Here is a 19,494-nt window from a genome sequence, read left to right as displayed (position 1 = left end):
CTGACTCTCTCTACTCCACTGTTATCAGACATCACCTGCAGGTACTGTCTTCAGCTCCAGGAATGCCAACACAAGAGAGACATAGATCTGTTGAAGCAAGTCCAGAGGAGGATCACAAAGATGATCAGAGGACTGAAACATCTCTTCTATGAGAAAAGGCTGTGAGAGTCCAGGCCGTTCAGTCTAGAAAAAAAGAAGGCTCTAGGGAAGTAATATATACCTTATTGCAGTCTTCCAATACTCAGAGGGCTTTCAAGAAAGATAATAACGGATGCTTTATCAAGGAGTGTAATGATATGACAAAGGTAACGGCTTTAAATTAAAAGAAGATTTAGATTTGATGTAAGGAAGAAATTCTACACTATGAGACTGGTAGATACTGGAACAGGTTGCCCAGGAAAGTTGCAGATATCCCATCCCTGGAAGCATGTAAGTTCAGGCTTACATGAGACTTTACATAGTAAAATCTGATCTAGTGAAAGGTGTCCCTGCCCACTGCAATGGAGTTGGACTAAATGATCTTTCAGGTCCCTTCCAGACCAAACCATTCTGTGTCTCTATAAAGATTGGCATAATGTACCCCTGGACATGCTCAAAACTGCTGATATTGTTTTGAGAGATCTCTGCAATAAATTGGCTTATTTTACAAATATCTTCTATAGACAATATATTTGACAGTCTTCCAATACTGCTTCAGTAATGTCTATTCATTCCACACTGTAGACTTGATTACAGTAGTCCTGTATTGCCTTATTTAAGGCATCTTCATAAATAAAGCAATTTAAATCATTGACGTGGCTTGAAGGGCGCTACAGTAAACTGTAGGAATCTTGCAACCTATTCCCTTGAGTTTGCAGTAACAATGTGGAGCACTGTGTATGAAAACAAAAGCGTACCAATATTTTACAGAATATATCTTCAGCAAAGAGACTGTGTCATTATAGTAAATAAAGGCTATGTTTCATCTTTATAATATTAATGGATGTAGCATTCTGCTCAAGTACCGTACAGTGAAGTCAGAATCACAGGCTGTTTGAAAGGGCAAACATACATTAAACAAGTTACTAATGCATGAAGTTTTCAAGTAAATGTGCATGCTCAAACATATTATTTGTGTTGTCTGCAGAACTACTTGGAGTTATTCATATATATCACTTTTGTAGATAAAAAGACAAAGTACGGATCAGCTGCTTTAAGTTGCCAGAGTGAGCAGCTTTTGTCATGGTAGAAGGCTTTAAACTGGCATAAATGAGAACCGTTCCCTAGAAGCCTGGCCCCTATTTTCTCTATGTCCCTCTCTTACTCTTTCCTTTGTGTTAGGAAAAAGTACAACACTATTGCTAACCACATCGAAGTGTTGGATGCTAGGACAGCTCCTTTCAAGGCAAATGTTGCTTTATCATGGCTTAATCCAAAATGAGAAGATCTTCACTCAAACTTTTTCACCAGTAAGTTAAAGAGACCATACTATGTTTGCTAGTATTACTGAATATTGTTGTTCTGGTAATATTGATCTGCACTCCAAATCAGTAAAATAAGAAATGAAACAGTTCTAGCTGTAAACAAGATGCAACTGAAAACTGTACAATAAAATTTTATTCTAGAAAAAAAATGCTGTTAGAAATTGATGGTTTAACACATACGTACAGTAGCCAATTTATTAACGTTTAAAAGATATTAACAAAGATCAAAAGTCATTAAATAATACATTGTTTTATACCACTACTAGTTGAATTATTTAAACTCTCTACCTAGTAATTTACCTATACCATCATACTTTGAGTAATTTAGCATACTGTAGGTCTCAGTTTAGAAAAACAGATTAACTTTTAGTTTTAAAAAAAAGCATTTATCAAAACATTTGTCAACAAAAGCTACTGCCAATATGTGTTTGATTCTGGGTATTTACATGGTCTGTGGCTGAAGTATTTTCAGTCTACAATATAAAAACAAAACAAAAAAATCCCTTAAATACATGAAGTGCCCTCACACCTGTTTTGCATGTTTGGACTTCCAGAACTGTATCTACTCTATTTTCCAGAACACTACTACTAGGTTGCGCAGCATTATCAAGCAACTTCTTCGAGCCATAGAGACTGCACATGAAGGTACTTTTACTTAAATATTGTTCACCTCAAATCGCAAGACATGTTCTAATAATAAACATATCAGCAAGGTCAAAGCAATAATTATTTAATTCACACCTCACTACACCCTGATGACTACTAATTGCATAGTAGATAAAGAATCATTCATGTCCACTCTTTTCAAAGGATTACTTTCATTAAGCTGGCTCTTGACTGTCCAAAATAAAAATTCCTATAATTGAAAACCTGAACTATGTCACAGCAAGAAAAAGTAACCCATGTACCAGAGGAAGATGGCAACAAACACATGTATAACTTGATTCTGCTTCCAAAATCTTGCTTGTACTTTACACTCACATGACATTCTCATACTTTCATCCCTTTGGGAGAATGGGAAAGGGAATTAAAACTTGCATGTTTACACTTTAACAGTAAAAATCAAAATTCTAATCTGAGCTAAAAACATTTCTTCTAGAAAAGAGGCATTTGGAAACAGAATCCACCTCTCTGATGCTACTATGCAAGAGAATAACAACTTCTTCAAAGCTAAGTGAAATGCCTTCAGACAGAATTTTAACAAAAGTTATGTTGAAAGAAGTTGGTGGAATGCACTTCAGTGAAACAAATTGAAAATCTTACAATATTAAATGTTCCACCACCAATTTGAAGGACATAAGCAGCAAAGTATGTGAAATAAGAGAGAATAACGCTACTCATTTACCTAAGCAGCAAATTCCTCTCAGCAATTTAACAAGATTTTCTGCTTCAGTATTAAGCCACCAAAACACAAAGCCCCCTGATTTCTGTTAAAACAAACAAAGAAAAAAAAAAAGAAAAAAAAAAGAGGATTTTTCAGACCAACAACAGCTTTTTACTCTTCATGCAACATTTTGGGAATTTGAGTCAATAAAAACAACCACAAAGTACTTAAACACTACCACTGTCTATCCAGAATACCCAATATGTTACAAAACAAGACAATGCAAATACTTAAATTTTGGCTTCACATGTATCCTCATTTTAAAAAAGAAAGCTAAAATATTACTGTATATTCTTACAGTGTATCGTATTTCACCTTCTGTAAGTAGTAAGAACTTCATACATCTATTAGCGTAAGAAGGTAAATGTAAGCTTGACAGTATCACAGTGATACGCACTTTGTAATCTTACTATCTAAAGAAGGTGAACATTTTTCTAACCTATTTTTTTCAATTTTATTGAATTGTCTGCAATATTCTGTGAGTGTGTGCACATTCACGCACGCACAGAGAAAGTAGTATCTACAAAGAGTTTACACAAATATTTACATACATATGTTATACACATAAACTAGCATGACTGCATGATTTTCCATGTAAAAACCATACACATCTTTCTTGCACATGATAGCTGTTGCATTGGTCTTACAAAAGTAGTATAAACCTTTTGCAACAACTAGCTAAGCACATATCATAGCTGGTTCCAAGTTTTTATAGCTTGCAGGTTTCTTTAAAAAAAAAAAAAAATACAATACCTAGAACACTGTTATCAAACAAATATGCTTTATTGGCATCTAAAAACAAAATGCACCCAACATTAAAATGTACTTTTGCATTGTTTTTTAAACCCACTGCAGTACGAGGAACAAACCACAAAACACTTACTTTAGAGAAAACAGAGACTATAGTGTAGATTTTACAAAATCACTTTTAATCTCTGTATTATGCTCCTTAAGTAACATGGGCCATTTCATTTTCTGCCAAATTGTAGGAACATAAAATATCACAGCTTTGTCTATACTTTAAAATTCTGCAGCAGCCTAAAAACACGGACAAGATACACCAGCACCTGTTTTCAAGTATAACAATTTCAATAGCCAACCTAGGGGTAGTATCTAAAAAATTCCATTTTCTTCCATAGGAAGTCTTTGTTTGACAAGCTGTTATTTTATCTTTGTGAAATTAAAAGCAAGTGGGGCAAGTTTATGTTTTACCAGGGAAATTAAAAAAAAGTTTACCTACCATGTTCAAATTAAGAACAGTGTTCTATACAAGTCAGTTGTACAGTTATTTAAGTGAAAGATGAACATGAACATCAGATTAACTTAATTCTGGCAGACAAAAGTGAACTACTAAGGTCCAGTCAGCCATTTATCTATTACAGAGAGATGACAACTTTACAAAAGGTATCTTTTACCTACTGAGTGATGATTATGTCCCCTCAGTTTCTGTGCTTTCTACCACTGGTTCACTTTCTATATCAGCTTCTGTGTCACTCTTCTCTTTGTTTATCTCGACGGAAGATGTCAGTTTTTCATAAAGTTCTGAATCGTCCTGCACCTGTGCAGTTGGTGGTTGACTTTCTGTCTCTGTATTTTCACCATTTACCTGGGGCAAATTATCCGCTTTGCGCTGGGAAGTGGCCCCATCAAAGTATTCAAAAACCCGTGGGTGTGGAGGAGGGATCCAGTTGTTTGACATTCTGTCTCTTCCAAACCTGTTCCCATTAATTTCTCTGCAGAAGTTAAAATCTCTGTCATCCCTGTCCCTCTGTCTTTCCCAGGGTCTTCTGCGGTCATCAAAATCTCTGTGAGCATCTTGTTCAAATCCTCTATTCCAGCTGGGACCACTTCTACTATCAAACCTATAGTTTACATGCCGAAATCTCTCTCTGTCCTCATGGAAGCCTTTAGGGCCACCATAAATAGGAAAGGCATGGTGCTCTCTTTCATCATAATCTCCTCTTTGTCCCCAGTGCTTATCCGAATTGAAAGCAAAATGCTCTCTTCGACCAAGATTATCTATACCTGGTCTTCCAAAATTTTCCCTCATGTCTACATGAGGTCTTGCAAAATGTTCTCTTCCATCTACTGGAGGTCTTCCTATGCTCTCTCTTGGATCAACTGGTGGTCGTCCAACAGAATCTCTGACATCCACTTGGGATGGTCTGTTGAGATTATCTCGGTTTTCCACTGGAGGAAAGCGATAATCTCTGTCTCCCTCCTGCTGAATATTATCGCTTCCAAGTGGTAACCTTTTCTCTGGATTAGAAATGCTATCAATATTTTGTCTTCCTGGTGTTGCAAAAGGTCTTTCTGTTTGATTAAAAATATCTCCTGGAGGAAAAGGACCTCGAGGCGGAGGGTGAAGAGATGGATCAAGGATTGCTGGAGGAGGAATACTACGCTGTGGTGGTATTCCTGGCTGCATTAATGGAAACCTTGGTCCAGGTGAATGGGGCATTAGGCCTGGACGGATATCTATGAGAGGCATTCCTGGCATCCTTTGACTACTAATATTTAAATGAGGCATATTTTGAACGCCAGCTGGGTGCTGTATTGCCAGAAGTCCGGAGTTATTTGAAATATTTGGTGGTGGCACTCCCATAAGTCCAGAACTACTTGAAACATTCGGTGGTGGCATTAGGAGAAGACCAGAGTTGTTTGAGACACTCGGTGGCTGTACTCCTGCCAGAACTCCTGAGCTACTTGAAACACTGGGAGGCTGCATTCCTGGTAGAAGGCCAGGGCTGCTTGAGATATTGGGTGGATGCACTCCAGCTAGAAGCCCTGAGCTACTTGAGACATTTGGTGGTTGCACTCCAGCCATAAGTCCAGAGCTGCTCGAGACACTGGTTGGCTGAACTCCTCCTGCAAGAGAAGAGCTACTGGAGACAGTGGGTAGCTGCACTCCTCCTGCAAGACCAGAACTGCTTGAAACAGTTGGTGGTTGCACTCCTCCTCCAAGTCCAGAGCTGCTTGAGACATTGGGTGGCTGAACTCCACCTGCAAGTCCAGAGCTGCTTGAGACACTGGGTGGCTGGCCTTCTCCAGTTAACCCAGAACTGCTTGAGACACTGGGTGGTTGCATTCCTCCAACAAGTCCAGAGCTACTCGAGACATCACTTTGCACTAAAATGAAGCAACAAGAAGAACAGTTACCAGAAAATGCCAATGCAACATAGTATTCAAAACAAAATAGAACTTAATCCATTTTTCAAGTAATACATTCAGAGTGATGATACCACTAATGAGGTCTGTCTCAGTTTCTATAGTGAACACAGATCATTTTAATCATGTTGAGGATAGACATTAAGCCATGGAAATTAACACCCGTATATAGTAAAGAATGTACAGCATCTTAAAATTGACAAACTCCACAACCATCACCCAATTTATGCAAGTGAAATATTAAAATACTTGACACAGGTCTTTAAATTTTATACTACTTTATACTACTCTGCTTCTTTGCATTACCGTTCATGTAGAACAAATGCACTTTTAAGATGTTTTCAAAAGGTTCAGATCTATTTCTCAAATCTACAAAGAAAAGATCCCCAAGAAAGAGCTGTTAGGAATAAACGATCAGATTATGATAAAGATGATCTCCATCATTCCTTCATTTTAAACTGAAAATTATACCTAGGATGCAACTTCCAACTCTATTTATTAGTGTATTGGACAAGGATCAGCAAAAAAAACCTCTTAAGCTTGATGATGTTTCTTGTATGTGAAAGTATCAGACAATAAAAACATCTCTTACCAGCTCTACTGTTTTCACTGGAAGAAATCTGAAGGTCTGCAAGATGAGATCCCTTTTCATCAGATTCTTGTTTGTTGATTGGCAGAGGATTAAAGATGCTTCCAGAAGATAATGTTGGAGTAGCTAGATTGCTACTAACTGTGCCAACAACTGGTAGAACCAGGCCAGTAAAAGGTACATCCTTCATTGTCTCTTGAGCAATTGGTAATGGAGGCTGTACTAACGCTGTAGAGAAATAACACAAGTGCATCACAGTAACCATATTTGCATCATCCATGTTTAGTTTGGTAGATGTCAAGATAATAAATCAAAATTCTTTTAATTATTCTAAGAATTATGGTAGTTTTAATAATCATTTTTCATGTTTAATCAGCACTCTAATCTTTACTTTTTTATAGAGAATATGAACTGCAAGCACCATAACCAATCAGTACTCTTTAAAAACACTCTTACATGTTAAATTGATAACAGTTAAAAGGCTAACTAAAAATAAATCATTCTAAATTATTCAGCAACTAACACTTGATAGCTTAAGTAATAGATACATCTGTTATAGTCAAGTTCAAATACTAAACTATGCATACAAATATTAAATAATTCATTTGTCATTATTTTTTTCCCCAGTTATTCCATGATAACTATTGTTTTTCAGACAACCTGAAAAGTTATGTAAATCTTTCCATCAATACCTGCTTAGAAAAGCTACGTGATAACCTGATATGCTACTATTTTCCATTAGACAGGACTAATATATTTTTCATTAAATGACAGCAGTATATCAAACAATTAAGCTTTTAATGACATACAACAACTATGAGAAGAATCAAACTTACATGTTGGAACAACTGGTGGGACAACAGGTGGTGGGACAACAGGTGGTGGGACAACAGGAGGAACTGGGGGAGGCATAAAACCTATACGGAAAATTTACAAGTTATTACAATGAAAAGCAAATATAATTTTGCATTAAAACCTTGCTTATATTATTTGTCCTGGAAAGTTGCATCACTTAAAACCAGTGAACAACACATGCATGTGAAGATGTGACAGTGGTTGTTATTTTCAAAAACAATCCATCTTTACTTTAGAAGACCTGCATTTCTGTCAGCAATACCCAAATAGGAAAATTAGGAGTTTCAAAATTTTCCAAAGAAAGGAGATGAATTTTAAGAATCTTTTAATTTTGATTTTTCCCCAAAAATTAAAACAAAAACAATCAGAAAACAAACAAAAAATCCAGCTTTAGTTAATATTCTCCACAAAATAAGAAAGTAAGAAATCATTTTTAGACATTAGAAATTTCATATTAGGTTGAAATTAGAGACTCTTAAGCTCGCTCAAGCAATAACCAGAAGTTGTTGGAAAACTGTACAAAGCAAAATATACATAACACACACGTTGAGAACACTTATTACATATTCAATTTTTTCCTTACTGACTTACCTGGAGGTGGCTGCGAAGGATTGAAACTTGCTCGCAAGAAGGGTGGAGGAGGAATGGCACTATAACCAGGAGGGGGGACAGACATTGTGACAGGAAACGCAGGTGGAACTAAGCTAACAGCAGGCACAGCTGGAGCTACTGGAATCTTTTTTTTATGGAAAGAAAACAAAAAAACAAAACAAACAAACAAACAAAAAAACAAAACAAGTAATTTAAATACCCACAGTATTCAGTGACATTAAAAGAGTTTATTCACTGACTTGCCTGCAATTCATGCAAAACGTTAAATGTACCAAAAACTTTATATTCTGAAGGCTCTGAAGAATTAGACTGCATTCTGGAATAGTATCTGCATAACAGATAAATAAGGTAACTGGATGAAACCTATGCTATCTTTTTGTTTTTCTAAAGGAACAGAAAATGCATGGTTAGATATTATGCTAATTGAAGTATAAAAAATTACTTAGGGAGAGAGGGGAATACAAAAAGGAATAGGGAAAGAGAAAGAAAGTGTGATGAGAAGTAGGGATGAAAGAAAAAGAAGAAAGAGAGAGGGAGGGTAAGAGAGAAAAAATCTGGCAATTTGAGGGCACTTAAGAAACAGTCACTCCATTCTCATTAAAAGAAACAATATATTTCAGAACAGTACCAGAGTGTTGTGAGTTTAGCACATGTAATAATCTAACTAACAAACCTGATGAAATCCTGGAAATTATGTAATAGTTCTAAGGTCTGTTTGAGCTGTGCATTTTGGCACAGTGCAGAATACTTAAAAGTAATACAGAGCAGAATAAAAGCAATATACACATATAGACACATATACATGTATTTTTAAATGAATCAGTCTATGCTAGGAGGAAGCTGAAATAAGAGGACCAGGGACAACATAGAAAAAACTGTAAAACTTCAGCTCAAGTAAATGCAAAAATGTTAATTTCATATTAACATCAGCTCAAGTGTTGCAAGCGTCTAGACATGTTAAGAAAAAATGATAAGATGAATACAAGTTTTTTTTTAACAACTGCTTCTCATTTTACAATTTCATTGGTCATAACAAAAAAAATTTCAAGGGTTTGATATAAGGCATCTGAATTTATACTTGTGCTATACTCAAGGAAAATTACACTGCATTCTTCCAACCTTCCATAATAAACAGCTATTGATTAGATGTTAATAAAATCATGTTTTATCAGGTGAAAGAAAACACAGTAGATACTCAGTGGCTCTCACAAATTACTGTGTGTATCACAGACTACAACAATCTACTATTCAGACACAGGGCATTAAATATTTTGTCTTAGCTATTTTCTTTAACACTGAAGTTAATCTGCGCTGAATGAAAACTTACCCCTCCAGCTGTGTGGAGATTCTGCAAATTCAAACTTTAATACAAACCTGTAGCATAGTGACTGGCTGTGTGTAAGCTTCTGTCTGTGTCGTAATCACTGTGCTCTTATCAACTGCAGTACTCTGTGTAGTTTGAATATTTTCTTTAGGAGGTTCTGAGCTCCTTGCTGTTTCCCATTCTTTATGAAAAAAAAAAAGATGCATTTTTAACATAAAGAGATAACTGATGTGGGTTTTTTTTTAAAGTCCTTTTCTATCTTAAACAGTAAATACAATTATTTACTTATTATTATGCATTTTAAGAATGTTAAATGTTTCTAAACACCTGTTTGACACTATTTAATTGTGCCTGTACACAAATAAAATTTTTAAAACTTGCCAAAGTTTTTCACCAATTTTTCTGTTAATAATTCACAATACAGAGTATGTTTCAGATTTCTAAAAATTTGGCTGCAGTAGAATGAAGATCCTCAAGTGGAGAAGAAAACACCAAACAAACCAATCAACCAACCACAACTCCTTCTTTCTACCACCTCCTCATATTCACTTCCAACAGCATCAAGAAAAAAGGTTTGCATTTTTCAACTGTAAAATAGTGAATGTATTCCAGTAATATTTCATGATTTAATTCTTATCTTACCTACAGTAAATTTTTACTCCAAGCATTGTGAATGCATTTTTACCTGAAAAGTTACTGTCTCTATAATGAAACAGTCTTAATACATTGCTTATTTCAATGTAGTCTAGTCATTTGGTGCTAGATCCATTTCAAGAAAATACAGTACTACTCATGTACCTTTACAAACTTAGCAAAGTTTTCAAATAGGTTTCAGTATATCGTCTAACACTACATGCTTTCTTGTCTCTGACTTTAATGGAGGAAATACCTTAAAGTTCAGCTAAGTTGGTCCTATTTGGACAAGTTCCAACTCCAACTTAAGTCTTATACCAGAATATAACATCTTTCACAATCACAACTAGATCATAATTGTTACAAAAATAACAGAATTGAGCACACAGCAAATTCGGAACTGTTGATCATTATTATCTTCCTTAAATTAATCCCCTGACAACAGGTCATGACAATTAATTAATTACTGCCCTACAAAAATAATCTACGTTTCAACACCATTTAGATTGTAAACAAGTAGTTAGTATTATTAATGTAAATTTAAAAGAGTACGTGTTACCTAAAGAAATAAACTTTCTCAGGATTTGCAATTATCAAGAAACAAACACATACTAAGTACCACTGTTAATGTCCATACCTGTATTTACTGTCTCCTGGTCAATCATGCCACCTTCAGCAAAGCCCTCCAAATCATCCAATTTTACCTTCTCCCAAGGAATATATGAAACTCCCAGATCCACATCCCAGAATTGCTTATACTCTGTTTTCACACCTTTATTTAAAGCCCAGGCAATCTGAAAATAAAACCCCAAAAGATTATCTGGTTATGCATAACCTGTGAACTGGCCTCTGCAACAACAAGGACATTAATTACATTTAAAACCTCAAATTTCTTCTTCATTATTTCTAACATGCATATAGAGAAATCAAGAATACGGTATTTAAAGGACTCTTCCTGAAGTGTCAAAGAAAGTAGAAAAAACATAGCATCTAATCAAATAATTAACTTCAAGAACACTAGCAATTTTAATATTAAGTGATCTATGTGGTCAGGTACAGGTCTTCAGTATTTCTATCACTAACATGTATTTAAAATGTTTTCCAGATATTTTCTAAGTATCAAGTCACAATTTTATTTAAGTATCTTCCATATTACCTGTCAAAACCTGCATTTTACACCATATATACCTTAATGATTCATTCTTATTTTCCATACTGTCAGTTTGAATTAATAGCTGTTAAATAATTGATCAACATAATAAAACTGTACTGTTTTTGAAATGGACACCATCTTTGGACTAAGTTCAACTTACCTTAATAATTTTAGATCCGATTTTGTAGGACCCAGAACTAAGCTTCTGAAGAGCACGATATGCATCTTGTCTATGAACCATGCAGACATATGCACAACCTCTTGGGGGAATCATCTATTGAATAAAAAACATCAGTGGTCTTGAAAAGCAGGAAAAACAGTATTTCAGATTACATATCTACACTGAATACTAAAATAGAAAAAAAAGAAAAGAAAAAAAAAAAATGAGGGGCTTATACTGTAACCATCACTGTAATAAGCATAATTAATAATTCTGAGCATCAGCAAGACCTAAGAGTGAAGTTAGTAGGGTACAACAGTTACAACATCTCCTAGAAGCAGCAGCAAGCTGAAGAATGAGTGCTAAAAGCAGCATGACAGATTTAAATGACAAGCAGAAGGCAAGCAAGAGATGCTATGGCAAATTCAGAAAAGCAGAGGTCACTACCTCTCATTAAATTCCAAAAACTGTGAGATACTCAACAAGTTCTTTGCCTCAGTCTTCACTTGTGATCAGTGACACAGACAGTGGGATCAAGTGCACAGGAAGTGGCAGGAAGGTTGAAACTAGATGATGTTTAAAGTCCCTTCCCACTTAAGCCATTCTATGATTCTACTAGACTAAATCTAAATGATTTTAAATCATGAGAAATATAGCTCCTAAGGAAAGCATACTTTTATGGTCACATTTTATAAATACACTCTTGTTTACGGTATTACATATCCTTTTATAAATGATTTAGATACACTGACTGCTATTTAGCACCCCTATGTATGTATATAACCAAGCCATTGTGGACATCATATCACACTCTGTTGATTAGTGAAATAAAAAATGATCTCTACTCCTACACCACAACACAAAGTGAAAAGGCACAACTTTGTACTTGTTAAAACCCAACTTAAAAAAAAAGTTTTTTAAACTTTTAAAACTGTGCAACCCAAAGTTTTTGTCAGGGAAAAGTCATTTTACCATGAAGCATACTGTCTTCAGTGCTTCAAACAAAAGTACATGAAAACTAACAAGCAAATATCATAGCTACAGTTTTTATACAGTGATAAAAAAATCTACGTATCAATCACCTAAACACAAGCTTAGGCTAAAAAGGAATCCAGAGGCATAGGTATGTTTAAGTTGCTTAAAATCCTTAAAATGGATGATAATATGCACACTTACATTAATAGATTCTATTTGTCCAAATTCTTCAAACAAGTTGGTCAAATCTTGCTGTGTTGCCTTCTTGTCTACTTGACCTACCCAAAGAGTAGTGCTGCAAACTGCCAAGAGAAGCATTCATGTTACAGCAAGTACTAAAATGTTTGCTAATGAAACACATTATAGAATAGATATAATAGGCACAGAAATCATGGATCAAAAGCAAGAATAGTAAATCCATAACTTATTAAGCAGAGAGTAGGTAAATTAATAGAAATATTAAAAGGCTAAATGAAACAAAAACGGCTGTTCAGTACAAGCGTTCACTTTTCTTGCTTTACTTTCTTTTAATCAAAATAGTTGTTTTAAAAATAATGAAAAAAGAGAATGTTGTCAGCTATTATTGCCAGCAGCAGAAAGGTCCCCTCCCAGTCCAAATATTCTATGATCAGCCATAGCAAGCTGTAATAGCAATTTGCCATTAAAAAGCATACCTGTATGATTAAAAGAGTTTCAACTGACAGTACTCAGTAATGCTGAGAAGGACTAGCCCTCAGATTTCTCTTAGACACAACTGGCTCCTTATCTTTTGAAATGTCACAGAAGTCAATTTGTTTCTCACAACAAAATGTATAAGAAACAATTCTTCAGACCTCAACTAGTGGTTAACAATGGTTGTCATATTTTGAGTTGCTTAACGAATTTAATGAAGTCAGGCAATTTTTTTTTTCTCCTCAAATTCCACACCTCAACTTACACTCCTTAGAATCCCCCTTCTACACAAGACAAGCTACCTCAAAGTACTTCAAGTGCTGACGGTCTTCTATACGGCACTTAGCATCCCTGCTTCCCAGTTCCCATCCACTCTGATTATAGTTCCCTGCTTTGTAGTCTGCTGGGAGAAATCTACACCATAAAAACTATTTGCTATTTATCATGTGAAAAGACAGAGAATAAAAAACATACATCGAAACTCTAGTGAAGTTCTGAGTTTACAGCAGCTTGGAAAGATGTTAAATACTCATGTATAGAGAACAGAACACTCTTTCTTTTAGAAAAATGAATTCTGAATTGTTTAACTTGTCAGATAGGCGACAGAATTCAGGACACAAAATAAACGCAGAATCTACATCTGAAACTATGTTATCTAACCAAAGTTAAATTTGGGAAAGCAAGTTTGTTACAAAAATAAATTAAGTGCAATGTGTGCATCCCAAGAATCCAGGATCCTGAAAACACCATGCTGATACAGTAACAAAATTAATTCTATTTAAAGCACTCAGCAAACTGACCGAAGTGTGCACCTTTGAACAGTGTCCACCACCTACTGAAATCCCTTATTAGGGGTAACAAATTTTAGACCAAGTGTTGTCCATTTTCAAATGCACTGTAAAAGACAGTATTAAAGAAAAAGCATCTAGTAACTTAGTGACACTCTTGCTACTTTTTTTTTTTGGAGCTAAAATGATCAATGTAATAGCACGAATAAAATCATCAGAGGAACAGTATGATATTTGCTCTTCTCTAAAATGAGATCATGTACCTCCTTAAGTTGTAAGAAACACCAGAACTTAAACTTACAAAAAGAATTTGTCTACCAAAATTTTGTAGAAGCTGAATATTTTTCTTTCAATGAAATAAGGCGTTTTCCCTTTAGTACTGTATTATTAGAACAGAAAACTGTTGCCACTTACCACTTAGTGTTTTTGACCGTATTGGAGGTAACCCCTTTTTCTGACGTTCTTTTTCCCTTTCCCTAGCCCTTCTTTCACTGGAGTAGGACCGAGATGACTTTCTCTTCCTTTCTCTTGATCTTGATCGTGAACGTTTTCTGTGTTTACGCTTACGAGAACCAGATCGTGATCTAGACCTTCGTTTCCTTGGTGACCTACAAAATACTTAACTTTAGTATCCTGAGTTTAAAAAAAAAAAAAAAGTAATTTAGTTTTATTTTTAACTACAGACTTCAAGCTTGTTACAAATAATTCCTTTATATTTACTCAAATTGCCATTAATGTGGGGAATAGAACACATACACGGGGCTTTAAATAATAAACCAAAACAAAACATGCCTCAAGATTTCCATAAGAATAACAGTTTTTCTGGCAGAGAAAGCCTGTCAAACTCAATTTGTGTTATTTTTTGTTATTTTTGTTATCTGAGTAGTGTTAAAAAATTTAAGATAGTCCAAAGGTACGCAAAACAAGCTGCTGTACATTAAGTCTTTATCTAGCTCACAAACAATAAATGAACAAATTACTCGTGAAAACTTTGGAAAATACAAAATTGAGAATGGTAATCACAGACTGAAATCCTGCTAAAAAAAAAAAAAAGCAAACTTCATTTTCTTAATACAAGTTCATTACTTTACCTTGAACGAGATCTTGAACGAGTTCTTGATCTTGAACGAACAGCAGATTTTTTTTCTTCTTGTTCAAAAATCTCTTCTTCAGCAACATCCTGCCCTTCATCTATGTCCATGTCCTGAGGTGAGACACAGTAGATATTCATAAACATTTAATAAATACACTTACAACCTATCCAAGTATATGAAAAAAATGCATGTATTTTATTTCTTTTGAAATCAACTTAGTATCACGTTTTCAACTTTTGCAATTAAAATTAAAAATTCTTTTACCTGTTGTTGAATATCCATTGAATCATCTACATTTGTTTCTGCTTCTAAAAACTGCTGTTGACTGCTCCCTTGTGATGGTGATGCCGAGTGCTCTGAACCAAAATTCCCTTCCTGATTTTCCTCAGGGCTTGCCTAAATTGCAAATAATTATAAATCATAAGAAGCCTCATAATTCAAATTGTTTATTGTGTCAGATATCAAGACTACATGAAACAACTGTTCAAATATTTCTCAAAAGCAATTAATCTACTTCCTTTTATTTTCTTCCTTTCAATTCATATGGAGTAATTATCTACTGAGAAAATACAAAGCATAGATTTAGAGTAAATACCTAAGAGACAGAAAATAAACGCAAGGAATATAGGAAATAAAATAAAAATATTCAGAAAAGTGATTGACAACTTTGATAACTTAGTTTTTACAATTATTTAATGTTTTTGTCTTCTAATAATGTTATCTACTTCATTTTCCATGTCTTTAATTATTTCTATATAATCTCTGCTTCTTGGTATCAGTTCCTACATTTCTTGTTGCTCCTTCTGTCTCTCTTCTATCTTCTCCTCCTCCCACTCCGCTCCTAATTAGATGTTTAATACTTTTGGTTTGTGTTTCATTTTTCTTCCTCTTTCCCTGAATCCTTTTCACTGATTCTTAAGAATGGAATTTAAGAAAATATTCCTTGTAACACACTGCAGTCAGTCCTGAGCAGATCCAGTAGAAGCTTGTGTCTTTTAGCTGCTATCAACATGAACGTTAAACTTATTCTATGTATCAAGTAATCAAGAAGCTGAGTGGACCTGAAGGGAAACAATTTCTGTAAAACCATTTGGAATAGAAGATCAAATAATAGGGGATGAGTCATATCAACTCAATACCCATATATGTAATGTAACTTAATTTCATAAATGAAATCTAATTTAATGTCCAATTCTACTTTTTTTAATAGTTTATTTTACAATAAGGTAGGCCATTTAGTTTTTTATTTCAAATTACGTATTATTAGCTATTTTTAGATAAGTCATATCAAAAGCTCCTGAAACAGATTCACCTTTCAGAGTTATATTTCTGTACAATCTATACAGAGTTTAAGCCAGAAATTGCTAGATTACACATCTACATCAAAAAATATTTAATCTGTATCTATGTTGTACAAACTTCCTGTTACTACTGTTAAATAAAACAAAGTAAAAAAAAACAAAAACAAACAAAAAAAACCTAGCAAAAACTTTCTTTATATTTTTCTATGGAATTAAAAACTCCAAGTCACAAATTCAAAGCTCCTGTAGACATTTCTGATTGAAAGCTGAGGATTGCACCTTTGCACACATTAAAATAAAATCCCCAACAGACTGATTTTCATTCAATATAGAAATTTCCATTTTACTGATAAACTGATTCAAATACCCTATAGCAAATCCACTTTATATCTGGCCAGTATAGAGACAGAATAAACTTTTTATTTTCTAATTGAATCAGAAATTGACATCAGAATGAGAGAAGAGCAACTCAACCCAGAATAACCTCAGAAGAAACAAGCCAATTTACTTTGTTGTAGAAAAGACTCAATTCACACAGTCAAGAAGCAATCTTGCAATGTCTCAAGCATCTATTCTTAACTAAGAACTTCACAGGAAACATTGGACATTATTCTTTAGTTCAGATTCTTTAGTAGAACAATACGTTTACTGTCAAGATTTAAAGCTTGGAAGGGGGAAATTTAAGTTACAGTGCAATCTAGTATTCTGTCCTTTTGTAGTTCTGTAGCAGCAGCTCGTGCACTGCTCTCTCTGCACAGACAGTAGCATATTCACTTCAGGGCTCATTTCCTCCTTCACAACAGCAGAAAAAGAAAAAAAAACAACTTTATTTTTCCAGTAAAACAAGCTGAACAGTCAAAGCACAGTCAGTCTGTAACTCAGCCGAAGGGTACTCTTTCCAAAGAGAAGCAGAACGTATATCCCACACATTTGGTTCTATTTTTCTGCTTGATGCACTTTCTACTCCTTATTTTATTTACTCTGCAAGTTTCTGCTAAATGACAACCACAAGATGGAGTTCTTACCTTTTGAGGCTGCTGTTGCTCCAGAAGTTGTTGTCTGAGATGTTCTAAATTTTGTTGCTGCAATTGTTCAGCTAGTTGGTGAAAAAGTGAGTTGTTCACAGATTCTGGTACTAAAGGCCTAAAAAGAAAGAATTTTTTAAATAAGTATATTTTCTCCAAGTGGTTGATAAAGAGACTTTCACATTTGAGTTTTAAGTTTAATTAGAGATATAGAATAATAACGATGCAGACAATGTAACAACATTTGTTATCGTCACTACTGCACCATTGACAGTTATATAACTAACAAAGCAAAGAATGTGTTAACTTCAAGATAAAGTCAGAAAAACTGGCACACACATAAAATGTTTAAAAATGTATACATTTCATTCAGTAAAACGTCTTTTTTCTGTATGTTGTTTTTGTTTACTTATGCTCTCAAACAAACATCTTCCTTTTTATTTAATCCTCAAGTTCAATTAGTGCCACACAAATTTTAGCATTTTCCTTAAGAAACATAGCTTGATCTTACAGTTGGGAAGTGGGAGTTTCCTTTTTAGGCTCTTCATTTTGTTCAGATTCTTCCCCAAAGTCAAATCTGTCCATCAGCTTCTAGGAGAAAGCAAAGTAAGTCTTACTGAGTGAGTTCTCCTCATAAAATATATATTTTATGTATATTTAGTTTTCAAAAGAAAAATGTTTTTATTCCTCAATTAAAAAAAAAATAGTTTGGCAATCACTTGAAAATTGAATGCCATACTAGTATCACTACCAAACTCCTGAATGCATCAAACCCCAAGTCTCAGCTCTGGCCTTCTTGAGCTCTGCCTGCTGTCCCAAGCAGAACTACATGTGCTTTCCATAGTAAATAACAGCTATTTTGGAGAAAAGCTTACAAAAAGATTAATTTTATGTGATAGTACCTTTATTTAGAGTAAGTTTCCACAAAGAAGCCAACTATTCAATCCTTTGGCCATCAACAAACTACCGTGCTCATATCATGAGAAGATCTATAGCTTGATTACCTCACAGAAAATCACAGTATTAGGGTTAGGGTTCAGTAGCATTTTACTTTCTTAAGATTTAAAGAAGGAGTATGAAAAATTGCAACAAATGTTACTTCTTACTCAGGCTGTCTTTTTTTTCTTTAACTATGCATTGAGAGAGCAGTGCTATCAAATTCATGTCCATAGAACTTTTCACCTTGAAACTCTTCCAAAAAGCAGAGTTACTACTGTACTTCAAGACATCCTAACTTCTTCTCAAACATTGTTCTTTCAGAAGAAAAAGCTAGAGTATGGGAACACAGGTGAGGCATTTGGAAATACCAAGGTAAAAAAAGTCTGAAGTAACCACCGTTATGATTTAGTAGCCCTTCTGTTTCAGGATGCTTTTTTTCTTTCCAGTTACTGGAGTCCATGAAGAATAAAGCATAAGTTGATTAAGAGACTCTTTTTCCCAGTGAAATAATCTAATACAAATGAAAGTAGGACTGTCTCTAAGAGAAAACAGGTGAGGGCATTGTCCAAACACCACTTGAACACTGACAGGAGTGGAACAACAGGCATCTCCCTAAGAAGGTTGTTCCACTGTTTGACCGCTCTTGCAGTTAAGAAATTGTGAGAGTTTATGGGTGAGATGTGAAAATCCTGAGTAACATGTACCATACGTATCTGACCCATTTAAAGCAAGCTGGTTGTTTTATTTTTAAATTGCTTTACTTTGTTAGAATATATTCACTGAAAACATGCAAAACGCTGCATCTCTGAACAAAATATGCATTTTTAAAAAGCACCTAATCTCCTCTTTAAAATATAATTAATCATCATGTCTTCCACCACTACAAAGTAGAAAGAAAAATAACAGAGCAAGTACAATTTAAATATAAATAATCACAGACAATGAACTCAACAACTCATGATACAAAAAAATTTTATATTGCCACAAGCCAAAATCAAAGAAATTCCAGTCAATAGAGGCAAACGTGTAGCATGACTTCTGATCAAATTTGCCTTTAATAAATATAAAATAGTAGATATTAAAGGGAAATTTTTGAATTTAAATATTTTTAAGTTGGAGGAGAATTGTCTTTCCAAAGCTGATAAACATTTAAGTATACTAAATATTAGGATACCTCGGATCAATCCATTACACATAAACATGTATAAAACCAGAACTTCTATGAATGCCACACCTATTAATCGAATTACTTAAGAATACATTCAGAAAAAGCAACGGGAATTGTAAAAGACATGAAAAAAAGCTTTTTATTGCAAGGGAAATAAAATTCTTCTGAAGAAGAAGACAGGGAGGATCACC

At 34.4% G+C, this 19,494-nt stretch overlaps 1 protein-coding gene across 7 annotated transcripts in view; it reads right to left on the bottom strand.

Annotated features, from left to right (window-relative positions):
* SCAF8 (SR-related CTD associated factor 8) overlaps positions 1-19,494 on the bottom strand; it is a 61,688-nt gene that overhangs the window by 31,112 nt on the left and 11,082 nt on the right. For 2 of the 7 annotated variants that reach the window (XR_004158902.1, XR_004158903.1), the window contains exons 7-20: positions 17,708-17,787; positions 17,197-17,314; positions 15,135-15,266; positions 14,868-14,980; positions 14,191-14,384; positions 12,518-12,618; positions 11,342-11,455; positions 10,666-10,822; positions 9,446-9,576; positions 8,051-8,195; positions 7,441-7,521; positions 6,608-6,832; positions 4,263-5,976; positions 2,809-2,890 (exon numbers count right to left, since the gene is read on the bottom strand). Coding sequence is in view for 4 of the 7 variants with exons in the window: in XM_031552466.1 (XP_031408326.1) it covers positions 4,277-5,976; positions 6,608-6,832; positions 7,441-7,521; positions 8,051-8,195; positions 9,446-9,576; positions 10,666-10,822; positions 11,342-11,455; positions 12,518-12,618; positions 14,191-14,384; positions 14,868-14,980; positions 15,135-15,266; positions 17,197-17,314; positions 17,708-17,787 (3,291 nt within the window). In the remaining 3 variants the exon portion in view is untranslated. The other 5 variants (XR_004158904.1, XM_031552466.1, XM_031552467.1 and 2 more) reach the window with 4 other exon arrangements.

The sequence above is a fragment of the Meleagris gallopavo genome, chromosome 2 (assembly GCF_000146605.3).
Source record: "Meleagris gallopavo isolate NT-WF06-2002-E0010 breed Aviagen turkey brand Nicholas breeding stock chromosome 2, Turkey_5.1, whole genome shotgun sequence".
Classification (NCBI taxonomy): domain Eukaryota; kingdom Metazoa; phylum Chordata; class Aves; order Galliformes; family Phasianidae; genus Meleagris; species Meleagris gallopavo.
The sequence above is the reverse complement of the archived record's forward strand: the minus strand, read 5'-3'. Positions and strand labels throughout refer to the sequence as shown.